General features: G+C 38.6%; 1 protein-coding gene and 1 long non-coding RNA gene across 9 annotated transcripts in view; one reads left to right on the top strand and one right to left on the bottom strand.

The window, feature by feature from the left end:
- Hr3 (nuclear hormone receptor 3 ROR-beta) overlaps positions 1–26,032 on the bottom strand; it is a 212,373-nt gene that overhangs the window by 146,586 nt on the left and 39,755 nt on the right. Inside the window, exon 1 of one of the 7 annotated variants that reach the window (XM_076535824.1) lies at positions 10,792–14,167. The exons of the other annotated variants lie outside the window; for them this stretch is intronic. Within the exon in view, the coding sequence (XP_076391939.1) occupies positions 10,792–10,948 (157 nt within the window). The 5' untranslated portion in view covers positions 10,949–14,167. Of the gene's footprint in view, positions 1–10,791; positions 14,168–26,032 lie in introns of those variants that run through there. 7 annotated transcript variants of the gene reach the window in all.
- LOC143265188 (uncharacterized) lies at positions 14,246–17,833 on the top strand. 2 transcript variants are annotated; one of them, XR_013039411.1, is made up of 4 exons: positions 14,249–14,483; positions 14,574–16,057; positions 16,154–16,307; positions 16,367–17,833. It is a non-coding gene; the product is annotated as an uncharacterized LOC143265188 (long non-coding RNA). The 2 variants fall into 2 exon arrangements; XR_013039410.1 differs by having other exon boundaries at positions 14,246–14,483; positions 16,154–17,833.

Below are 26,032 nucleotides of genomic sequence, written 5' to 3'. Positions count from 1 at the left end.
ACTGAGGGCTGTCGCTATTGAAAGAAACTAGGCGATTTTTTATTTTTTTAGTTTTACATTATTACATTTCTATATTTGGGCATTTTTTGATATTTTAAAATTTCAAGATTTCTATATTTCTTAATTTTTATGTTTATGATTTTCTAAAGTTTCTAGGTTTCTACATTTTTAATTTTCAACTTGACAGATTTTTCAATTTGATTAGAATTAAATCCCTATTTCCCTATTTTCTCCAGATTTCAGTTTTACCAGATCCCTATTTTACCAACTCCCTATCTCCCCAAATAGCTATATCCCCGAATTCCTATAACTCAAAATCCCTTTATCTCCAAAAACCCATATGGCCAACTACCTATGTCACGAAATCCTTATGTCTCCAAATCGCTATATCCCCAAATTCCTATATTTCTAAAACCTATATGACCAGCTGTCTACGCCCTAAAATCTCTATGTCTCCAAATCGCTATATCCGAAAACCCCCATTCCTCCAAATTATTTTACCAACTCCCTATGTCCCCAAATTGCTATAATCCTAAATTGCTATATCCCCAAATTCATATAACCCAAAATCCCTATATCTCCAAAAACCTACATGGCCAGCTGCCTACGCCCCAAAATCCCTATGTCCCCAAATCGCCATATAAATCTTTATATTCTAAAATCCTTACATTCACAAATTCCTATATCCGTAATTTCCTATAAAACTACAACAAATATCTTCGAATAATTATTGACCAAAAGTGCCACGAACACTTTCCTGCGCAAGTGTATCGCTTTTGTCGTGAGCTTAAGCACGATGTAACAGATGCCAGGAATCGATAAAGGAACAAACATCAGCGAAATATATAAGTTGCATTTGCCCCGCGTGTCGGGCACGAACGGTTAATGGCAAAGTGCCTGACCCGGTAACCCTCAGACCCAGGCAGATGTACTCGCTTGATTAATGCCCGGACACGTTACCTCCAAGTCTCTCTTTACCATAAAAATGGTGCACAAGAAACACGCGTGTGATATAATCGTAACGTAATCGCCGAAGGCATTAATCAATATACCCGAGATGGGAGGGATAATTTCATTCGTTGACCGGCTTTCGGCGTGCAAACACTCTGTTCTTTCGAAAATTAATCATAATTTATGAATCGAGAAGAAGCAGATGCCAATGTACATAGATTACACGGCTTTTTTTCCGGCAGCAATGAAATTTTAACGAAGCGTAAATAGTGTTTCATGGTAAGAGGCGAATATCCGAGAAAAGAAGCTTACAGTTTCTAGCAATTTATTTTCATGCCGCGAGAAGCCCTGTGCAATTACGAAAATTCGCGAGAATCTGAAATTTCCTTTAATACCCGCCGTAAAAACTGCCACTCGGTCACGTTTATCGACCTGGCGTTAATAACGCTAAACCGCACAAATTGATGTTAATTTAAGCTCCGGTATCGTATTAAACGCTAAGACCATAAATCACGGTCTTCTCTTTCTTTCGCCACTCAGGATATTTAAAAACCGCGATAACTCGATCGATACGGAAGGCGGCATTTATCGAGTTTGCGAGTATCGATATCTTTCTTCTGACACTACGGATGTTTTGTTAAAAGCAATTTATTATTTCGCTTCAATCTCACATTCTATATTATTTTTATATGAAATATAAAATTATTTTGTACCACATAGGTTACATATAATAAATTGATACAGCTCAACAATTTTAATTTTAGCAGAAATGTTAGAGAAAATAAAATAATTTATTTAGACAGAATTTTTTTATCTTTAACTCATAAATTAAACATATTATAATTTATACAATATATGATGATATATTTGTTGTTAATCAAACTCTATTTAGAATAATAAGTAAATATAATGCTAGCAATACTACACGGTGTTGTACGCAAAAAGTTCTGCATAAAATATCGATACATTGTACAAGTACTGAAATAGTCATCCCAAATCGAGATTTTACAAGAGTGTCCCTTACAAGAAAAGTAAGGTGATACCTCAAAATAAATGAATAATGGTGTATATATTATTTTAAGTTAATTTGAAAAATGCTAAAGCGGTTCATATTTCAAGCCAATAATTCTAAAGTCAATTAAAAACAGAAGCACGCAATTTGTATGCAGATATGCGCCAAAAAGTGTGCAAGCCAGAAACCATCAACCCCCGTTTATCGCATATCAACGGTACGTACGGAACACGTGCAGTAAATAGCAAACTGCCTGACCTCGTAACCTGTAGATCCGAGAGATGTGCTTTGCGATCACAGCATGATGCATGCACAGGTAGTTCGACGACATAGAAACGCGCCCAATGAAGATAAAGCCGGGCAAACTTTACTCAGCGACGTAGTGTCGCGAATCGTTGACACCGTATCAATAATCATCGGAGCGTGTCGATGAACGGCCAGATTCGTTAATTACTCTGTCGAGACGAATGAAAATTAATTGCTCATTAAACGATAGTCGAACGCGATATCGTCGGAACACGAACGCTTTGGCAAGCGACAAAATTGTTGACCCGGTAACAAAGGTCGAAGTTGAGAATAAATGTTTGTTGTGAAAAAAAAAAATAGTAACGGATATCGTTTCGACTTCCGTCAAAACAGGGGTTGAAATAATTCACCGTGGATAAAATACCGGTCGAAAAATAAATATTTTGCACGGAAACGTCTCTGGTTTCCGGTCGAGAGGATCCTCGAAAATTCGCTCGTGTCGGCGAAAAAGGATAAATCGCCGATTGAAAAACACCGCCTGGTGTTTTTACAAATCCGAAATCAACGTTTACACAGACGAAACGAACGAACGTATTAATGGAATGCACGCGCGTAAAAATTAACGAGCGAGCGAAACCATCGTTAAAAGAACGGTACAAGACGCTAACAAGATGTACGCGCATAGATTCGGCGTTGAGCAAACATTATTTTCACGATGCGACGCGCCTCTGAAGAAAAAAAAAGAACCTCGATGGATGGTTAATGAACGCCGCGTATTATACACATATTGCCTCGTAAATTTTCTCATGGTACCGGACACAAGCTGTAAACTGCAAAATGCCTGGCCTCCTAACCTCTAGACCCGAGATGTGTCTGAGAGAGATCGTGTTCGCGTGAACACCGATTTCTTTCAAGGCTTCCTTTTCCGTTATGCGTATTACGCGTGCATGACGGTGCACGTCTCAGGGTTCCGGTGAAATGATTATAATGACGCTTTTAACATGATAAAGCAGTAAATGTGCGCATGGACTAGTGATATTGTGGGTTCGAATGGGCTTCGGGGAAATATGGACAGTTGGAAATTATCTTTTTATGTATTAATATTTGATTTGAATGTTCAAATATTATATTATATATTAATATTTTATTATATTATATATTATACAAATTTTGAAGACTTCAAATTTAAAAATTTCTAAATATTCCATATCTTAATTTGGAAATCTTCAAATTTTATGTATCCCAATTTTCAGGTTATCAAATTTTCAAATTCAGTCTCATGTTCTGAAATTGTCAGGTTTCCAAGATTTTCGTCTTACAAGTTTCAAATCTTTACATTTCCATTGCTCCAATTTCGAAAACTCGAACTCTCATGTTTCCATGTGTCTTATATTCCAATTCTCGAATCTCCAAATCTACCATGTTCCAATTTCCAAATTTCTGAATTCTCTGTGCTCGAATTTTTAAATCTCAAAATTTCACATATCCTAATTTCCAACACACCAAATTTCCCACACCCCAAATTTCCCATATTTTAATTTCAAATACCCCAAATTTCCCATATCCTAATTTCCAACACCCCGAATTTCACATATCGTAATTTCCAACACCCCGAATTTCGCATATCCTAATTTCCAACACCCCAAATTTCACATATCCTAATTTCCAACACCCCGAATTTCACATATCCTAATTTCCAATACCCCAAATTTCGCATATCCTAATTTCCAATACCCCAAATTTCACATATTCTAATTTCCAACACCCCAAATTTCACATATCCTAATTTCTAACACCCCGAATTTCACATATCCTAATTTCCAATACCCCAAATTTCGCATATCCTAATTTCCAATACCCCAAATTTCACATATTCTAATTTCCAACACCCCAAATTTCACATATCCTAATTTCTAACACCCCGAATTTCACATATCCTAATTTCCAATACCCCAAATTTCACATATCCTTATTTCCAACAATCCAAACTTCTCATACCCAAATTTCCAACACCCCAAATCTCCTATACCCCAATTTCCAACACCCCAAATTTCTCATACCCCAATTTCCAACACCCCAAATTTCCCATATTTTAATTTCCAACACCCCAAATTTCCCATATTTTAATTTCAAATACCCCAAATTTCCCATATCCTAATTTCCAATACCCCAAATTTCACATATCCTAATTTCCAACACCGCAAATTCTCCACACCTTAATTTCCAAAACCCCAAATTCCCCTCACCCTAATTTCCAAAACCCCAAATTCCCCTCATCCTAATTTCCAACCCCCCAAATTTCCCAACACCCATATTTCTAAATCCCTAAACTTGCCCCAAATCAAATTACAATCTCCCAACCCCTGAGTCTCTAAACTTAATTACCAGTGATCTAACAACCCGGCACATATTACCATAATGACTTCGAGATTAAAGAGTAACATGGTTAAATGTGATTCTATCATTCGTTGCTAGTGACCCACACCTTCTTCGTCGTAACCGGTTCCATTATCTTCCAAAGGGTTTCAACGTGTTCGCGATGGAATGACCAACATATTACGATAACAAACCTGCCGACGTGCTACCGCAATACTGTTAAGTAATATTTCGTGTTAGAGATTGGATTGGCTACTTGATAAACGACGATTAATTTTTGATCATGCTTGAGTGATTGATTACCACCTGGTAGTAGTGTGTTGCATTCTTTGGATAATATTACATTACAGTTTTTGTGTCCTTGTACTTAGTATACTCAGGTACTTAATGCTCATTTTAGTTATTTCTTGTATTGTTTCCAGTAGTGTGGTGATTAACTTGAAATTAAAGAAATGTCATAGAAAATTTTAGAATAAGTTTAGAAATTGCACATTCGAGTATTTCAAAGGTTGCAGCAATATTATTGAAAAACACACAGTATTATACAGAGTATAAATTAAATTGCTTTAAAAGACTATATGTTTACAATTTTCAAGGAAATTATTTGAGTCAGATATGCTTATAATACTGTACATACATAATAATAGTATAATACTATACATATAATTTCTTTATTCATCATAAGATGGCGCAAACGAAAAAGGTTAACGAGAATGAAATACAATTTTTAAAAGTAGCAATATCAAGACTGATTAGTTTCTTATTATAAATTCCAAAATGGAGGTTCGATATGGCTCTAGGTTACCAAACATTTTCATGCTTTTATTTAAAGTAAACAACTCCAAATCCCGTATTATTCATGCAAGCAGTTATGTACATAACCTACGAGTTCGTTACTTGTCAACCTTGAACCACACGTCTGACCTCTCAGTCCTGTTGGTCCTCATTTCAAAAACAAACTTCAGAAACTTTAAAAGGTATAATCATAAAGAAAATAGCATATTATTTTTAGCAGTATTCCCAAAACTAGAAGAGTAGATTCGCAACAGTTCTTTAAGCTTAAATCTTTTGCAAGATGTCTGCTTGAAAAGTTGGTAAGAATAAATTACACACCACATAATTAAAAATGAAGGAACGATAAGTAAGCAAATGGAACATTAATTAATATGTACATTGATTCTGTATTATGACTTCAAGAAAACAACTTTAACAAACTATGTGAATTAAAATAAGAAAGCTGTAAAATGGTCATTTGGTTTAGTAGTTCAAGTGTTGTCTTTGACTTACATCGTGACACACTCGTGACGCACATGAAGGTTCAGGGTCAGCAAATAAAAATTACATTCGGAGTTTGATCAAGTCTAGAGTGTAATACTAATTATAATTTGTATAATCAAGGATCCTTAAAATATATCTAATGTTATTATTAACAGTATTATTTTTTGTATCTGAGTTGACGTAGCAGCTGAGACCGACGCAACCAAAAGAATCATAGGTCAAGGGTCTTCCTTGAAACGTGTGTAGAATTCATTGTATGTATCACACGGAATGGTGAAACGAGTCGCTAATATATGCGACGTTTATGAGATTTAGCAGCATCGGTTATTCACGCGGTGCAACAATGAATCGGTTAATGTAAACGGAACTGAAGATCGGGCGGGAATAGTACGGGAACGCGTAAAACCCGTCGCGGATCCCGTACGGGCCTCAGGGCTCGTCGATTTTTCCACGGTTCGTCGAATTCACGCCGACTGCTGCACGTTTTCCTTCCAGTCGAACGCGTCGCGCTCTTCAAAAGCAAACGAACGAACGAACGGTGAGACAGCAGCACGTGGTGGGTACTCGCGGATCACCGAAGTAACGGTGTCCGGTAACCGCGTCAGAGCCGGTGCTAGCGGTACTCGAAAGCGTTCCGTTACTCGACCGACAGATCCGCTAACGCTACTCGCTCGCTCTTTCTCTCTTCTTCTTTCTCTGTCCGCCGTGGGATGAGAAGCGTGCACGAAATCCGCGCCGCTCTGCAACGCGCCGTCTCGATGTACAACCCGCGACGAGTAATGGCCCTTCATTACGCGAACGACGCAGCCAGCTCGTCGAACCGACCTCGAACCAACGTTTCTCCTTCGCTAATTCAACTTTGATTTATAACCCCTTTCTTACATCGCAGGACTCGAACAGGATTCTACCGATGATGATTCTCACGAGAGAAGCGTATGACCTGGTCCTCAAGGATCTCAATGAAAGTTGCCGCCGATGCATTTATCGCTGGCGGACGAAAGTTTATGAACTGCGGTGGACTAAATGTGGCCTTGTTTCAAGATCGAGTTTTGTATTCGTTTGTTAAGTATTTCTAAGTGTAACTTCGAGTGTATCTTGAGATATACAGTTTTAGATGATATACATATTTAAGATATACATTTTCAGATGGAACATGTTTCAGATATGCAGTTTAATGTATATATTTCAGATATACATTTTTAGATAGAAAGTATGTTTTCGATGTGCACTTTTAGATAGAGAATATTTTAAATATACATCTTTAAATATAAAATATTTCAGTTGTATATGCTTTTAACAAAATTGAAATAAGAGGAACAAAAATAATTTACCACAAACTGTTTATTTCAAATGAATATGGGGTATCTATTTTTAAAAGTATGGTCTGACTACTACTCCTTAAAGTAACCTAAAAGGCTACTCTTAAAGTAACATAAAAATAAAAGTGCATATTTCAAAATATTTAAAAGTATGTTTAAAATACATTTGAATGTTGATGGTTAATTTAGGATGGTCACAAATGTTTCCCAAAACCACTGTGTACATAATTGAAATAAATTTGACCTACTAAGTCTTCAAAACGATACGAGTTTCCAGAAATATGAATATAACCCTGTTTACACGCTTATTGTTGCACACACTTATTGTACAGTTATTAGTGATAATCATGCTCCAATTCTTGTATGTCTGCAATTTCTTTGAAACTTGACTGCTGTTATTTCAAACTTCAAGTGCAATTTTTATCGAACTTTGAACTTATTCTAACTTCAAATTTATTCTAATCTCAAATCTATTCTAACCCGAAGTATTTGCAAATTCTAAGTGCAATCTTTTCAAGTTTCAAATGCAATTATTTTGAACTTCAAATGCAATTTTGATGAAACCTCGAAATTATTCTAACCTCAAATTTATTCTAATTACAAATCTATTCTAACCTGAAGTATTTTCAAACTTTAAGTGCAATTTTTTCAAGCTTCGAATGGAATTATTTCGAACCTGAAATGCATTTTTATTCAAACTTCAAATTTATTCTAACCGCAAATTTATTCTAATCTCAAATTTATCCTAACCTGAAGTATTTGCAAACTTTAAGTGCAATCTTTTCAAGCTCCAAATGCAATTTTGATGAAACCTCGAACTTATTCTAACCTCAAATACAAATTTTCACAACCTTTTCAAGCTTCAAATTCAATTCCTTCAAAAGCAACTTTCCTAAGCTTTAACTCGTTTAATTAGTTATCTATCCCAGGCTAAAATTGCGGATAATTACCGCAAGAAGATAGAAATCCCTAAGTATCGAATTAGAAGCGTCGATAAGGAAGTTGCATAGCAATAGGAAACAGGGAATGTTTGATCGTATGTGATCATAGGAAGATCGGATGGTTTAACGCTGAGTTTGTCGATCGATATGGTAATAGTGGATTCTGTACGTTCTTGATTACTATGAGGAGTGGCTATGCTGCGTGAACAGCATCGGTTATGCGAGTGAAAGACCAAACTGCCGTTCCATCGTTATCGGTTATCGTGAAACAGTTTACGTTACGATAGCACCGATATAGAAGAGTCTCAGACAGGTTACATTTTTTTACATAGTTTCCAGTTGGAGATTATTTGCTCGCTTATATTTTATTTTTTCGTAACGCGTTCAACGTTGCATGGGTCATCGATGATCAATGCTACGAATGCGATTTGATCGAATATGAATCGGAGGCAGTAGGACAATTCTGAATATAAATGAGATCACGCTGAAGATTTGAAATAGCACGAAGTGTCGTATTAAAATATTTATATTTAATGAAATATTAGGATGGCGTGTCAGATATTCTACTGTGCCGGTTAATGTGCTAACATTTTGATGGACGCAGACTTCATAAAATCTCTGTAATGTATCCTTTTATGTAAATGGAATCTACCGTTATGACTGCATTTCGACTGTTTTATGTAGATCGTCGAATTATGAATTTGTAATCGGATTATTAATAAAATTGAGATTCTGCATTATGTAAAAACGGAATAACCAGAATTACACTGGGTGTAATGCAATTTTTTAAATGTACTGTTACAGGAATATGATCTTGTTGATGAAGAAGTGTTTTATGTGAATACTTAAAAAAAGAAGTAATTTCGTATAATACTACTTTATCAACCATACATTTGAAGCTTCAACTTAATAGTTTATAAACATTTTTAATCCACTATAACTCTAAATATTACCCTCAATTTCTAACATTTCACGAATTTCCATTACGCTTATCAATGCGCTAAAAATAGCTTAATCCAAACGGTAAATACTCTTTTTCAAACAAATTGATTTCGTTTAATCAACTTAATCCGAAAGCCCGAGTAATTTGCATAGTAATAATCGACAGTGAAAATCAATTTGTAAATTGAATGCGAACGTCCGATTATGTAGCTATGGAACGCACGATGTTTAATTACGAAAACGTAAAATTGAATATTCCGTGTAAAATTTCGCGTTAACGAGAGGAAGAGAAACAGTTCTAACCGCACGATATCTTTACGCTCGTTGGAATCGATTGCATCGCGACCAGTCGACCAAGTCGGAATTAATTTCATTAATTAAAGCACGACGCGGTGTCGCACGACACCAAAAGCATCCCCGTGAACGCATTATACGTTCTACATTGATCCGTTTTAGCACGATGTAATGGCCCTTCGTTACAGCTGCGAAACGTGACCCAACAAGAGCAAAAGAGAAGAATAACCTCATCCGTTGTCTTCCGTTCGTTAAGCCTGTTGAAGTCCTAACTTCAGCCAGCTTTTCTTCTACGAGAGACCTTAATAACGATTCGCGAGCCTGTTGTATGTGTACTTCAAACAAAAGAAGTAACACCTTGCTTAATTTTGACATCACCGTTATTTACTTTTGGCCGAAACATAAGCGCGTTAGCACTTATGTGTTGGTGAACTTGTGTTGGTTGGTGAATTGCGGGTTTCTTGAGGGAAATGATCTGAGAAATTTTGGGAAATTGGAAATTTGGGAGTTTTAGGATTTTAGAATTTTGGGGTTTGAGAATATGGAGATTAGGATTTGGAAATTTAGGGATTTGGGGATAGTACAATTTGGGAATTTGAGGAGTTGGAAATTTAAAACTGGATTTGAAGAGTTGTTGAACAGAATTGTGGGTTGTTTTCAGGGAAGTGACCTGAGAAATTTTTGGAACTTAGGAATTTGGAAATTTGGGAGTTTTAGGATCTTAGAATTTTGGGGTTTGAGAATATGGAGATTAGGATTTGGAAATTTAGGGATTTGAGGACAATACAATTTGGGAATTTGAGGAGTTAGAAATTTGGAACTGGATCTGAGGAATTGTTGAACAGAATTGTGGGGTTTTTCAGGGAAGTGACCTGAGAAATTTTTGGAACTTAGGAATTTGGAAATTTAGGAGTTTTAGGATTTTAGAATTTTGCGGTTTGAGGACATGGAGATTTAGGATTTAGAAATTTAGGGATTTTAGAACTGTACAACTTAGGAATTTGAAGGGTTTAAAATTTGAAACTGGACCTGAGGAGTCAGAGATTTAGGAATTTTGGTATTTGGGGAGTTGGATATTTAGGGATTCGAAGATTTAGAGATTTTCAAAAACTTAGATATTTGTGTTTATGTAATTGTGTCTACGTAATTTTGGAATTTGGAATATCGAATATTTTGGAGAGTTCAGAACACTTAAAACTTGGAAGTTTGACCATTTAAAAATAGTCAAGTTTGATCTCCCATAATCATTACTTAAATCATCAAATCATCGCCCATAAAAATAAAATGAAACATCTCGTACAAAGACAAAATTTATAAGAAAGAAAAATAACAGCTACGAAAGTAATACATAACAATAAAAGATCTAAATTGAGATGCCCATAGATCTTAAATATAACCCTACCGGAAGATCTCGATCGTTTCCTATTCGTACCTGTGCCCGTGATCGGTGGTGACGCTAGCTGCGAGCTGCTTATATCCGGCGGTTGTTGATTCTGTTGCGTTTGTTGCGGTTGTTGCGACTGTTGTTGCTGCTGCGGACTGTTCGCAGCGACTTGTACGGAGCCCGGACTCGCCGCGCTTTCCGCCATGTTTTTACGTTTTTATCGTCCTCTGTGCGCAGTTTTTTTTTTAACGGAACCACAATCACAACATTTCCGACGAAACGGACGAACGTGATCGATAGTATCGGAACGAGCCACGACACGTTGTCCCGATTTTGCTCGGGATGGTTCGATGATTCGACGCGACCAGGCAAGTAGATTCTGAACGTATCGGATCAGGCACGTTTCGATCTCGCAGGTGGAAAATTGTTGGCGAGGCTCGTGCTTGCGCACAGAGCTCGCTTTCCGTTCGATTAATAAATTCGTTGACGTCGTTCGATCGTAAACCAACCAGTGTTGTTTCCCCTTTCGCGTTGTTTCCGCGAGATTTGTCCTTCCGCGGTTGTTTATTGCTGTGGATGCTTTACGATCAGGCTATCTCTGACGGCCTGTTCCAGCACGTTACGCTTCTCGAAGAAAATCCATCGAACATCGGCGTGCAATCTTGTTCGACGTCAGAGGATATCACGAAAAGTTCGAAACGCGATCTGGATGCCATCTCTTCCGCCAACGAGATTAAAGACGCACTGTCAAGGGCTGCTGGTGTACCGTTCGATCGATCGCACGCTCGACCCGATTAAAGTTCGACGATTCGATTAAGTTGGCAACGTGCTGAACGGGAAACGTGGATTTATTTTCTTCTCGAACTTGTACGGCACGCGATGCTTCGATGATTCTGTTCTCGACGTGGATGCAACGAGGTAATCGTCGAACGATAAATATTACAGGGTTCTGCTACGTTTTCTTCGCACGATCGATCGTTATCAGTCTGCGATCGGCGATCTCGAGGTGTCAAGATGATCGAGGAAAGGATTCCGACGATGTGAATCGATAAAAATTTCCAAAGAAACAGTCACGACTACGTGTGCTTATTAGATCAGTGTAAAGTCGTTCTTACGATGATCGTAAGGCAAAACGAAATTCAAGAGAAGCGAAAAACCGCGTTAAACGAGGTACAATTTCTATGTTTCTCCGTCGATCAGTCGAGAGAAGATTAATCTGAGGCACTGTATCGTATCGATCGCAACCGTTAGCCGCGTAGTCGACCGTTTTTTTGAGAAAACAACGGCTCCTGTGTTGAAGAGAAAGAAAAGTAGAAACAATGAGGTAAATGCGAGAACAAGATCAGATGCGCAACGAACGTTGCGTGTCCGTCTCAATAATCAGTCGAGAAGGCATAAAATTTTAGGCACTCTTCACCTTGTATCATCGATACCCTAATATACTTGACTACAACGAAACACGGAAACAATTACCCTGAACACGAGCTTATCGTTAAAAAACAGAAGTAAAAAATCTCCAAAGCGGAGGAACCGAGATGGCAAAAAGGCAAGAGGGGGATACAATCACGAAATCGTACAACTATGCTCAGTCGAAGTACCGATTGAAAATACTTTAGGCACTCTTCATTTCTCGTGCGTATACGGAGAGATTTCGCGCGGCTCTCCGTTGCGTATCCTCGAACTTTACCCCTGAAGAGTTCGAGAATGGAATTACGAATGTCCCGGCAGCGGCACGCCAACAAACACAAGGGAGGAAAAGGCAGAAATAGGGTAGAGCGAGGGAAGAAAGACGGCGAAGGGTAGGAGTAGAGCGTCGAGTCGATAGGTCAGTGGGTCTCGTTCAAAGAACGACTCTCTTCGATTCACCCGCGCGTTCGTACGCGCAGCTACATCGCCCCCTTGCCTTCTAAATACCGCTTCCACCACCGGTCGGTGTCCTCTGACGTGCCAATTTAGCTGTTCGACTCGATAATCCGACGGGGTAAAAGTAACAAGAAAAAAGGGTTACGATGGAAGAACAGGGACGTCGAGTCGATAGGTCAGTAGGTCTCGTTCAGAGAACTGTTCTTCGAGAGAGTTGCATCCAACTCACACTTTCGGTTTCAATGTTCCTGGATAGTTAATCTTGGCCTAGGTAGTTATCGACGTTCACCGAATCTGTCTAGTCTCCACCAACGCGTCAACACTGAGATTCCAGTCACAACGCGATGCTTGTCCACGGAAGAACACAACGAAGGGTGAATTTCTCGAGAAGATGCGATTCGCGGTTGTCATCCAGGTCTCGAAGGGCGAATTGCACGCGTTCGTGTGCGACCTTCGCCACTAATTCGGTAGCTACGGTTTTCGGTCGATATTCCGTTAACAACCAGCCTTGTCGTTCAACACGATGTCGACGTCGTACGACGTAGCGAAATTCGTAGCCCGCGTTCGCGTTTCCTCTTCCATCACGTTTCGCCACCTCCCGATCGTCCTCGCTTCGATCACTCGTCTAATCACGAATTTACATCGTACGGTTCGAACGTGGTTACATATATCGCGAGTCTCGATCCGCGTTCACCAGCAGAAAAGATCCTGTCAAGTCTGACAGAGGTTCAATCATCGACCAAAAGCCTTTTTGCCTACGCACGGGTAATCGCACAGAGGTTTATCTTGGTGGATCATTGCACCCACGAACGGTATTTCCTCGACATCGATCATCGTCCAAGTCGTTTAAAATTTCGATCGAGGTACCAGGACTCAGGACCCGTCTGATTTGCATACTTTCCTGGATCACATGCCAAATGCGAGGCTCGATCACGTTCGACGATGAGGATTTCGGTCAACAGCGTGGACGTGTACGAAACGAGGCAGACCGTCGGTCGGATCCACTTGGCCTCGTGGGTTTTACGTCATTGTCGTCTCCGTCATCCTGGCTGGTTGTTCCGTTCTCCCGATTCTGGCAGGAACACAACACGGTACCGCACGATAAAACTTCACTCGCGCGAGGTGTCTCGCGTCACGGCCGATACGCGGCTAATTTTTTGGCTCACGACACGAACCGTGGCTCACTGTCGATCCCTTTCGATGAAAAAACTAGCCAGTGCTTGATGTCGTTTCGGTGCCGAACGTCTCGTTTCGGCTATGCACTTCACGGGGAACCAGTGGCTCGAGCTTGAACCGACCGTCAGCAGATGGCAGCCAGTGTTGAGCCACCGTTTACTACCACCCCGCCCCGGATTACACTGATTCATACGGCTCTTTTCCCTCGCAGATCGTCCATCTCGTCAGCATCCCCTGCCAACTGATCCTGCCTGCCGACACCTTGCAGGCCCTCGCACTTACTCGCATCTTTTCACGGCGAATTTCCCTGCGATCGACTCGCCGATAGAAATTGCCCGAAATATATCGGAATCTTCTACCCCTCGGGGCCAGTCTAAGAGGGTGTTTCATTGGTTCAACGCGATTCAGAGACGGGACGCGCACGCGCCGCCACTGCGCGCTCTGGCCAGTATTCGTTCGATCCGTTACCAGCCTGTATTCGTCAGCCAGATAGACTGTTCCGTCTTCGAAGCGACAACATTACACTCGTATTTCCCATCGCTTCTACCTTTACAATCAAATCCGACCAATCTGATCAACTACCATTCGTTCCTCGAGTCTCCGAATCAATTTTTCGCCGACATCGAACTGTAGGGTTCCAATTAACGGAGAACAGAAATGAAGGGGTTGCCAGCGTAGCGGAAGGATCGTGCCCCTTTAAGGTGAGATAGTTCTACAATAATATATTCCTTCCAACTAAACTGTGTGTATTTTTTACCCCATCCGTATACTGGGTCGCTGTGTTGTTGCAGATCGACCTGTTCGCCAATTTTCATGAACGTGTCCGAGGATTTCTCTCATGAATTCATCTGGCTAAATATTTGCTTATGAATTATTTTTTTAATGAGTCGAAATATTTAGTCATGAGTTAAGGTACGATTTTGGATGGTCCGTGGAAAATTTGACGGCGCGCATTGTACGAAGTTAGAGCCTTATTGGGTTATAATTATTTGCACGTAACGTGGAACGCTTATATTCCGTGTTTCATCGTGTCCGTGCCATTGAATTTATCGCTACCGTTATACCCCTTTCGAGTGGATCCCCGCCTCTCACCGTGTCCGTTTGAGTTAAAGCGTCGCTCGAGCCGACTACAAGCAAAGACTACACACCGAACACTCTCCTCGCTCTCTTCGGCCCGATACGAGCCGTTGCATTTTCAGAACGGTACTCCTAACTGTATCTTACATACGTATGTATATACGTATATACACGTATATACGTCTGTTTCTGCTCACCTGTCGACATCCCGCCTAAGCACCCGCGCATACCGATCAGAAAACAAGGGAAAACGACCGCGTCGATGACCCTAGACGAGATGACGAATTCTACGGGCGGAATTAACGATCAGTTCCCAGGGAATTCGAGGGAACTCTTCCATCTTCGAATTCACACGCGTTCGCGTTTCGAAAACAACTTTTTCATTTGAATTTTTGGTGCTTGAGTTCCTGATTTTATCTTGACAGCTTCGGTTTGAATCTTGGTAGACAATTGTTTGAAGGATTCTGATAGCTGCCGAAGATAAGGAACTCCATTTCTAGAGATCCTTGTTAGTAATTACGCGGTACGTTATATGTTCTAGTTAGATTGAATCGAATTTTCCGAGACCTGGTTCGGGAGATCTAGCAAAATGTGTAATGTTAGGATAGTCATTTCTTGACCCCCACATCCTTTTTTAGATTCTTTCGTTTCTGAAATTTTGTTAATCTCTGAGTCTGGGATGTCAAGTTCTTACATTTCTAATTTTCCAAATTTTTAGTTACCCAAATTTGCAAATTTCCAAATACCATATTTTTTATTCGCAAAATCTCCAAATCCCAATTTTCCAATTTCCAAGCTCTTCCAAACTCCAAATCTCCAATTTTTCAATTTCCATCTCTCCAAATCTCTAAATTCCTTAAACCTTCACCAAATCCCCAAATTTCAAAGTTCCTAACTATCTAAATATCTAAACTTCCAAACGCCAAATTTCTACCCACATCCAAAAATTCCATCACAGCAAAATAATGATAAAAAGTTTCCTACGTAGAATCCCGAAATAAAATATGATCGGTTAAACAGGGGGAAAGATGACGAGTTACCAGTCTAATAACACGCCACAGAATAAATCTCTTTCAGATAGCGAGGACTCTTTAATTCGGTACCAATTTATTCGTGCGCGAACAGCAATCAAGGAGGAAGCGGTTACTCATCGTTCAACGATCTCCGTTGAATGAGACGAGCCGAGTCAGCATCGAAGGTACAAACCTTGCATACAATTAGGAAACAATCGGGCATGCATTAAAATAACGATCGAAGATTAAGGGAGACGGCTTAAACCGTTAATCGTTTTCAGAATACCGCCTCAATGAGCTGCTCGGAGCGAAGCGCCGATCAAAGAGTAATGGAAGAGCGAAACGACAATACGAAGAAGACGAAGAAAAAGAAAAGGAGGTGGAGGAACGTCGGTTGATACGAGTGAAACAACATGTAGCGGATCTTCTACGCAGGTATATACGTAATGTACACGTACGTGCGGGTCGCGTGTAGGGATACTCACGTAATGTAGGCCCGTTCCCGGAGGTACCGTAAGACCTTGCTGTTACGTCACTAGAAGCCGCGTGATTAGGAGAAAAAGGATACCGACGAGAAGGGAGAGCAGAAAACAGGAACCGTGCCCTCGAGCACCACGCATCTTGCCTTCACGGATATATCTTCATACTAATTCATTTTTCCCCTAATCTTCGTCTCTAATTTCTACAACTTTCTCAGCTTTTGTTTGGATGCCCTATTTTTGTGAGCATTCTATAGTCGATTTTTGCTAAGCTATGGTCTGTTTGGGCTAACTTTACATTCTGTTTATATTGATCTTATATGTTTATAGTTACGTTATGGTCTGTTTATGCTAATAGTATGTTCTGTTTATACTAATTTTATAGTATATTTGTATTAACTTTATGGTACATTTAGGTTAACTCTGTATGCTGTTTTTACTAGTCTTATGGTCTATTTGGGCTAACCCTATATTCTGTTTATACTGATCCTATATGTTTATACTTACCCTATGATCTGTTTCAGCTAATTCTATATTCTGTTTATACTAATTTCATAGTATGTTTATATTAACTCTATGGTCAGTTTAGGCTAACCTTTCATGCTGCTTTTATTAGTCCTATGGTCTGTTTTTAATTGCCTTATAGTCTGTTTATGCTAACTTTATAGTCTGTTTATGTCAACTGAATATTCTGCTTATACTAACCTTATAATTTGTTTATACTAACACTATATTCTGTTCATACTAACTTTACGTTCTGTTTATCCAGACCCTCTGTTCTATTTTGTTACACATATCTCATATAAAGTAATATTTTATGAAATTATTGTATTTTACAAACATATCTTGCATTTTATACATAATCTGTATGCTCCATTATTGACATAATCTTTTGTCTTCTGCAATCACCATTTTGTATCTTATTTTTACTCCATCCTTATAATCAATTATACCATATGATTTTTTAAAAATAAATATTAACAAAAGTTAAACATTTAGGTCTTATTCTTGGTTCAATTTTTGTGTTTATTTTTAGTAATTACAACAGAAGAAGATTTTGGAATCATAAATTAATTTAATACTTTTAATACAGTTTGTGAATTAAGGAACAGATAATTTTGGAGCACAGATCTTCATGAATACTTTGGTTCACATAGCTCATTATGCAAATGGACTTATAGCATTTTGGGAGCAACAGAGGAAAATTTGAAAGTGACTGTCCAACCGTGACCATTCGTGTCTAAAATAAGACACGCAAGTGCGAAGTTATAATAATCAGGTTTCTGCAGAGGCTAGCAGTAAATTTAGAGGTGTAAATTGGGCTAAGTGATTGTAAGCTGAGCTGCACGCTCAAACAAACCTAACCCAATTCAGTTTCTAATTATTGGCTTTTGTGCATATCCTGCATTAAATTTTTAAATTCCAACCCTGTAATCCTACAACCATCGTTACCGAAATAAAGCATGAAAAAATACGTCAAAATTACCATTTATAAGATTTAACCACTTTTACAAGATTTGACTAATTATATGAACTTAACTAATTACATGTATGCAAATATAATGGGCATAAAATAAAATATTCATCAGAATGTTATAAGTTTAGTTTCGTTAAAAAACGACATGAATAAGCATATTTTTCAAGGGACCAGTTTGCCGAAACGAATTCCCGCGGAACTTCCCGAGCCGAATCCCGTTTATTTCGGCGAAACTGACAAACGACACATCGTCACACGTTTGCCGGACATTTCGTAAGAGGTATACGTTTATTTCGTCACGTACAATGACTGTTGAGGCTTCACGTGAAATCATCAGCCCTTCCAAACTCCCCTCTCTTTTTTTTTTAACTTCCCTTCCACGGAACCACCGTCACCGACACGGTCCGCGTCCACGTGTTTCTATCTGCGGTCAGTGCACCTTGCTGCACGAACCGCGGCCATTTACCGAAGGTCCACGTAACGCGACCGTGCTTAATAATCTTTTCTCCCAAGGATCGTCGACCTTGCCGACCAAGCTAGGGAAATAGTCGGGGACCAAGGGAGATCGGGGTATTAGATCCCCGTTGGTCGTCGACAGAATTTTTACTGCCATCTAATGTTTCAACGGCGCTATTAATCCGATTGTCCATTCTTGGAAGAATTCCTCTTCAACAATGTTCTTTACTGTAGAATAGATGTTTCTTTGTTGTAGAATGATCAATAATAAGATGGTTGAAATATTAATTTGTTCACTCGTTCAAAATTATATTAAAGCATACGATACTCAGATTATAATTTTTAAAATTAGCTTCTAATCAATCTTTAATAATTTTAGTCGCTTAAATTAATTCTTGCAAATTTATCGCACTGATGTATAGGTTATTTTTAAAATAACCTACTCAATTTTACTCATCTTTCAAATTACCACCATATAGTACTAATATTGAAAAGTCTTTTCTTCTCTTAATCTGTTATATTTGAAATACCATGGACCTCCACGATACTCATGGCCTCCATAACGCGTAGAACAATGCGCAATTCGACCCCAGTTCATAGAAGTTCAATTCTACTCCTTTGTTGAAGACGCTATTCACGTCGTGTCACGTATATAGATTCCGTGTTAAACCTAAACATGCTTATCCATCACGAAAACGATACATGTTCGGAACGTCTGAAACAATGAAATTGGAGATAAAGAATGCAGATACAAATCGTTCATCCTGTAGTTTGATACAACACCGATGTGCATGAACGTCTGATGTTCGTGTCGATGACACGTGTTAATGGAATGTTTAGCTCGGCTCACAACACGGAAGTGCAAAGTGCAGATGCAGTCGCTGAACTTGCATCTCGTTTTTCACCGCGTTTCAAAGAAAACTTGCTCTTCCTTTTTCGGCCACAAAAAATGTTACCTCATCTTGCGTTGTACTGCTACTTTCGTATGTAAATTTGAAATTCCATTCAGGAATTTTAGTGGACTGTATAATTTTCATGGAGGATAAAAGGAGAATTTGACAAACTTGATATTGTTTGCAGGGAATAATTGTATCAATTATATTTGATATAATATTTGTATCAAACACTAGCGATAAATAGAATTGCAAAATTAGTTAAAATTTTTGGTAAAAAATATGTTACGTATCTATTAGTCATTCAGTTATTTGAAATTCAAATTTCATCCTCTCACTAATCATACATCCTTCTTTAGGTGACTGCCGTCACCCACGTGTAGTATCAGAAATGTGAATAATCTTATCGAACAATTTCTACGTGGGAATAACTAAATTTATTGACAGCAAGAAGTATGAACAATAAAATATATATCAATAATCTTTTATTAATTTAAAACAAAACATTACATGCAGAATAACATAAATATTTGGCGGAAATCAAAATTTAGCAAGAAACAAATATTTACCATTATGTTTAAGACAACGTTAAAATTTCATAGGTACATAGACGTCTACCTTATTTTTCACAAACTTTGCAGAAAAATAAAAAAATACATGTATATGAAACATACATATATGAAGCACCTTGTATAGGTAAAAAAGCTACTACCCTATTGCCATTGACATTGACGCAGTTTCGTGTAGAACACCCTCGCCATTAACCCAGTTCGTCGCACGATATCCTAGTTAAAATCCACTTCGGTCTCCACCCTTCGATCGACACCCTCTGAACCCAACCCTATTTTCACACCTCGTGGTAGCGTCCTAATCGCAACAATCCCATTCTCGCGTGTTTTACCGCATCTCTGTGAAGTCGAGCACAAGGCCTCGCAGGTAGATATAAATACTGACAGGACTAGGAAGGACAAAGAGCAAGACGGGGAAAGGTGGAGACCCTAGGAAGACTCAAAGGTTCACAGCCGGGTGGTTGCTTTAAATCAAGCAGGTAAGGTGGTTTGACGGGGAAGAGACATCACTCGCCACGTGGTGGCTCAGGGGTCATTGTCCTGCGGCCTGAGCTTTGTCGAGGTGAATCGGCCTCGGAACCGGGTACTCGTTCAAAAGTTCCCGCTCCTTTCGGCGTACTTTGAATATGTTAGGCTTGCCTAGCCTTCGTCGATTTACATTAGATTCCGAACGGACACGTTTCGGGAAACCTTTGTCGAAGACCGTGTGCGAAAGAGGATGTTGGTTTATCGATATCTGTCGATATTGATTTATCTTTTTCGAAACTTCTCGGAATAAAGAACCTTCTCTTATCTGATAATTGACATCTAACTTTAAATGTGACCTTTTCAAGTACATCGAGCTCTTCCATATTCATTCTTCATAAGAATTACACATGTATTTTGAACATAACATTTGTTGGAGAAATTTGAATGTAGATAAGGTGATTGTTCGCAATGTCTTTTATTAGAACATTACCTTATACGTTCAGGAAGATTGATTGAAACATATGAATTTAATTAAAGTATTTTATTTATATGTGGCTCAAGTATCTACTTCAGCCATCTAGCAGTTATTGCTACTAAACGTAAGTTGGTTTAAAATGAATGTGATTGAAAGTAGACCTTAAACAGAACTATTATTCTAATTTAGAGCTAAAATTTCAATTTGTATCCTTGCACATTTGACCTCTGTTAATTATTTCCGTCTTAATTGTATTTAACACGAGTTGACTACCTCTGACTGATGTCTGTTAAGACATCAACAAAATTGGAATTATATCAACAGTTAAAAACGTATCGTCCTAATCTCATCACATAGTCGTCCTAATCGTTTCATTTTCAGTTTGATTTAGTAAAGTAACTCTTGCTTTCGTATACATTACTTTAAAGCTAGTATTCCAGGTGTTCAGCGCCGAAATTCCTAACCAATTACGGCTAGCATTATCGCCGGGCACGGATAGTGGAACAACGCCCGCAGAAAAAAGAGCCGACATGACTGTAAATCTTTTTTCCGAACGAGAGATAGAGAGGGCAGTGTGCTGTTAAGTTTTCGGCCGAGGACGAACAAGCAAGCCGAACGAGCGAGCGAACGAGCGTGTAGCACCTGCGGTCGACGACCCTTGCGGTGCTATCGAATACCTGCCGACACGACAATCCGCTCGTTTGCTCGCTCGCGATCGCTTTGCTCTTTTGGTGGGCCATCGAGCATTTCCCTCTTCGAGTCATGTACAAGCATTGCCATCGATTCGTCTTCGATTCCAAAAGGAAAATCCATGCGTGTACCGCGTTAAAGGCTCGTAAAATTCGTTTCAAACCGGATTCGAACTGTACGTGGATTGTGTGCTGGAAACTGTTTTGGGGGACTTTGGTAACTTGGGAGGATTTTTGGGATTTTTGTTTCATGTTTTGGAGTTTCTTATGATTTTTTGTATTTGGAAGTTTGAGATGGCTTGGAGATTAGGCTTGGAGGAATGTGGAGATTTGAGAATTTGGGAATTTGTGCTGTTTGAGAATTTGGAGATTTGGAGAATTTAGGAAGTTGAACTTTTGGGAATTTTGGAATTTGAAGATCTGAGTTTGGGAATTTCAGAAATTTGAACTTTAGAGATTTGGAAAATCATATTTGGCAATATGGAAATTTGAAGATTTGTGAATTTATAAGTTTGAGAATATGGAAATTTGGAGATTTATCAATTTATAATTTTGAGAATTTGGTGCACTTCGAAATTGAGCTATCTGAGAATTTGGTACTCTTGAAAATTAAGCTACTTGAGAATTTAGTAATTTAAAAATTTTGAAGTTTGACGAAAAAATTCACAAATCCAGAAATATAAGAAACTTGAAAATTAAGAAATTTTCGTCCTAAGATGTTTCCAAATATTCAAATTGATCCACCAGTGCTCACGTGAGCCATTTGCCCTCACGAGTGCAATTGCTCATCACTGTTTCATACCAAAGAGTGCTGAGTCAGTTATTTCTTCACTGTCAACCCAGCAAAATTATTTTACCTGATGTAGTGAAATTAAACGCGCGTAATGACATATCGATTTAATAAAAGTGCAAATAATTAATTTTCTTCCACTGATATAATATGAAGCTTCTGTGTATCTACCCTCCTGTTAATTATTAAATCATACAATCTCCAAAGACCACATATTAAAATCACATATTAAAAATATCAGAACTCTTGCACCTCAAATTAAAATTCAACAAAAACAAATAAAAATTGCAAGAAATAAAGGTACGTAAATTAATTAACTGCTTGATAAAAACGACTAAAATACTCGTGCTCTTAATTATACGACTGCATGTGTTAACACATATATCCGGTGAAATCGGATTTGTTCTCGATTACGAACATTACCTCGTTAATGCGCAATTAAGTTGCATCAATTCCAAATTAGAACACGCTTCGTTGTGTAGTGATTTTCGAAAGTCTTATCTCACGCGAAAGTCAAGAAAGCATCTTCAAATCGCGACTACCAGTTAGCAAAGATTCAATAAAGATTGATCTACATAAAATTTGATCAAGATAACAGAACATCGAATTGCAATTCAATACTAGAGTAATTAAACGAGAGTAAATTAGGAGAGTAAATTAGATGTCAAATATAAACAGTCAGATTATAAGCAAGACTTCTTATATTAAAAACCGACAGATTTGTATCTTCTCTTTAATAATTTTATTAAAAAATATTTATTGTAAGTCATATTGAGAAAACACCGATAATGATCTAACATATGGGTTCAACGAATTCCGATTTCTTCGAGAAGCTGAATTAACTAACGAAAACCTTGAAACACGTCTACCCTTTATAAACGACCTACGATCAAGATCGACTACACCTAACTCCCGCATAGTTGAGGCAGAAATGATTTAGAAGCTGTGAAGATGCTGCACAGAGTGAAAGGATTTTGTTCAGATTTTCTTCACTGGTTCAAACACATAAATAACGTTGCAGATTGTTGGGATGACAATTGAATTCTCTTGTGGTACCATCACTTTCGTAACAACGGTCTTTAGCATTCTTAGCAGTGATCTATGCGATGATCTAGGTCCTTCAACTACTACGGCCATCACATGTTTAGATCGTTGAACCTGCGCTTAGACCTTTCCCTTGTTCGGGTTCAAAAACCCGCATCAATCTCCGAGTAAGCGGATTATTTTTCGCTGGGTGAATCATGATTAAGGCATGACGACGGACAATAAAAAGAACAATATATAATTAATCGTGAATTTCGGTGGTCATTGATACAGTTGCGAGATGTATTAATTGATAAACGATTTGGTTATTTCAAGTTTATTTAGGAAAAGTCTTCGACTTATGGTTACATCATATATTTTATTGATGATCTTGAATTATCGGAGATCATGATTAATTTTGTTTCTTAATTTTCAAATTTTCTGCTTTACAAATTTGGAGATTTTTTAACTTCTCAACTTCGCAAGGCTCCAAGTATCCCTAAACCCTCAAATTCCTAAGTTCCTAACTTTTCATATCTCAAATTCCTAATTTCAGGATCACCGAATTTCTATGTCTCTAAATCTCCAAACCCCCATATCTCAAATCCTGAATCCAAACTCTCCAAATCTCCAAATCCTTAAATTCTTATACGTCCCTAAGTCCTCAAATCTCCAAATCCCTAAATTCCGAATCCAAAATGTCCAAATCCCCAAATCCCCAAATTCAAGATCACCAAATTCCTATTCGTCCTCAAATCCCAAATCCCAAATCCCAAATCCCAAATCCCAAATCCCAAATCCCAAATCCCAAATCCCAAATCCCAAATCCCAAATCCCAAATCCCAAATCCCAAATCCCAAATCCCAAATCTCCAAATCTCCAAATCTCCAAATCTCTAAATCTCCACATCTCTAAATCTCTAACTCTCCAACTCTCCAAATCTCCACATCTCCAAATCTCCAAATCTCCAACTCTCCAAATCCCAAACTCTCCACATCTCTAAATCTCCAACTCTCCAAATCTCCAAATCTCCAAATCTCCAAATCTCCAAATCTCCAAATCTGTAAATCTCCAACTCTCCAAATCCCAAACTCTCCACATCTCTAAATCTTCAACTCTCCAAATCTCCAAATCTCCAAATCTCCAAATCTCCAAATCTCCAAATCTCCAAATCTCCAAATCTCCAAATCTCCAAATCTCCATATCTCCATATCTTCAAATCTCCAAATCTCCAAATCTGTAAATCCCAAACTCTCCACATCTCAGCTCTCGAATCGAAAATCTCAAACCCCTCGAACACCAGGATTCCCAAATCTATTAAAAATGTCCTTGAATCCTATGTTCGGCATCGATCAAGTTCGCTAGATCGTTGAACCTAAACTCGACCTTCCTCTCCGCTGTCGTTTGACCGAATCGATATTCAAGGCTCTCCTTGAATAGATCGAACTACCTTCGCTCGGAGCGGCGCAGTATCGCGAGAGTAGCGTAGACACGAAGGCGCAGAGGTGTCGGAAGAGGCATGGGTCCACGGTGAGGCCAGGAAGAACGGTGGGGAATATTTGTAGGGGGAGTAGGAAGAGAACAGAGGGGGAGTAGTAAGAAACAGCTGGTGGGTTGAACGAGCTCGGAGTTCAATGACTGGAGAACGAAGGAGCAAGCCGGGTTTCGAGTTAGGTAGGTAGGTAGGTAGGTAGGTAGGTAGATAGGTAGGCAAGCGGGAGAGACACGTTTACCTGCGTAGACTCGCTTGCCTGTCGTGCCGCCGCGGATGCGGGAGTATGTGTGTTAAAAAACGATCCTTTTAATCTATCACATGTGTGAATGCAAGTTTATGTATGTAGTCAGTGGCGTAACTTAGATTTTTGGGTTAGGTTTGGATCACTATGTTAAATCGCCTCGCAGAATTTGCGTTACATCATCAGCTGTATACCCATGCGTTATATTACAACTCGCTGTATAATCACGTACTGAATACATTATATCACCATCTGTTGTATATTCAAGCATTTAATATTCCACATCTTATGACATCAACATTCACACATTTCCATGTGTTATATCATCAATCTGTATATTCACGTATTGTATATCCATGCATTATATCCAGCTGTATATTTACGCGTTGAGTATCCACACGTTAGATCGCCACACGTCGTACCTTCACACGTTAAATCGATACGCATTGAATATCGTCGTATTAGATCCCCACGTGTGGTATATCTACTCGTTAGATCACCACGCGCCGTACATCCGTGCGTTAGAACGCTATGCGTTGTATATCAACGCGCTGTATATTCATATATCAGATCGTCATGCGTTAAATTGCCACACGTTATATTTGCACGTGTGAGGACGTTGTGTGTGGTATATTCACGTGTCATAGGGCCATGTGTTGAATATCTATGGGTTAGATCGCTACAAGTTTTGTATGAGTTAGTCACATGTTGTATATCCACGCGTTAGATCACCACACGTTAGTTGGCCACGAGTTAGATCCATATGTTGTATATCCGTGCGTTTAACAGCAGCGTGATATATGTCCAGGTAACTTATTTAAGCATCCAGGTCCTATTTAATCGAACTTTATGTTGTATGTCTATTTACATACACCAACTTTATTATACGATTACTATACTTTGAGTATAGACGTACATAAAGATTTTGTTATTATATTACACCACAATTTTCTTGTTTTACTGTTTAATTATTTTGTGTTATCATTATAATATTTTACTATTTTACGATGCAAGTGTTTCGTATTTTACAATTCTACTATTCCGACCATTTTGCTATTCTAATACTCTAAGTGCAGTAAAATGTACGTATAATAGTATAACAGTG

The sequence above is a fragment of the Megachile rotundata genome, chromosome 9 (genome assembly GCF_050947335.1).
Source record: "Megachile rotundata isolate GNS110a chromosome 9, iyMegRotu1, whole genome shotgun sequence".
NCBI classification, from domain to species: Eukaryota; Metazoa; Arthropoda; class Insecta; order Hymenoptera; family Megachilidae; genus Megachile; species Megachile rotundata.
Note: the sequence above shows the minus strand (reverse complement) of the source record. Positions and strands in the feature narration are given on the sequence as shown.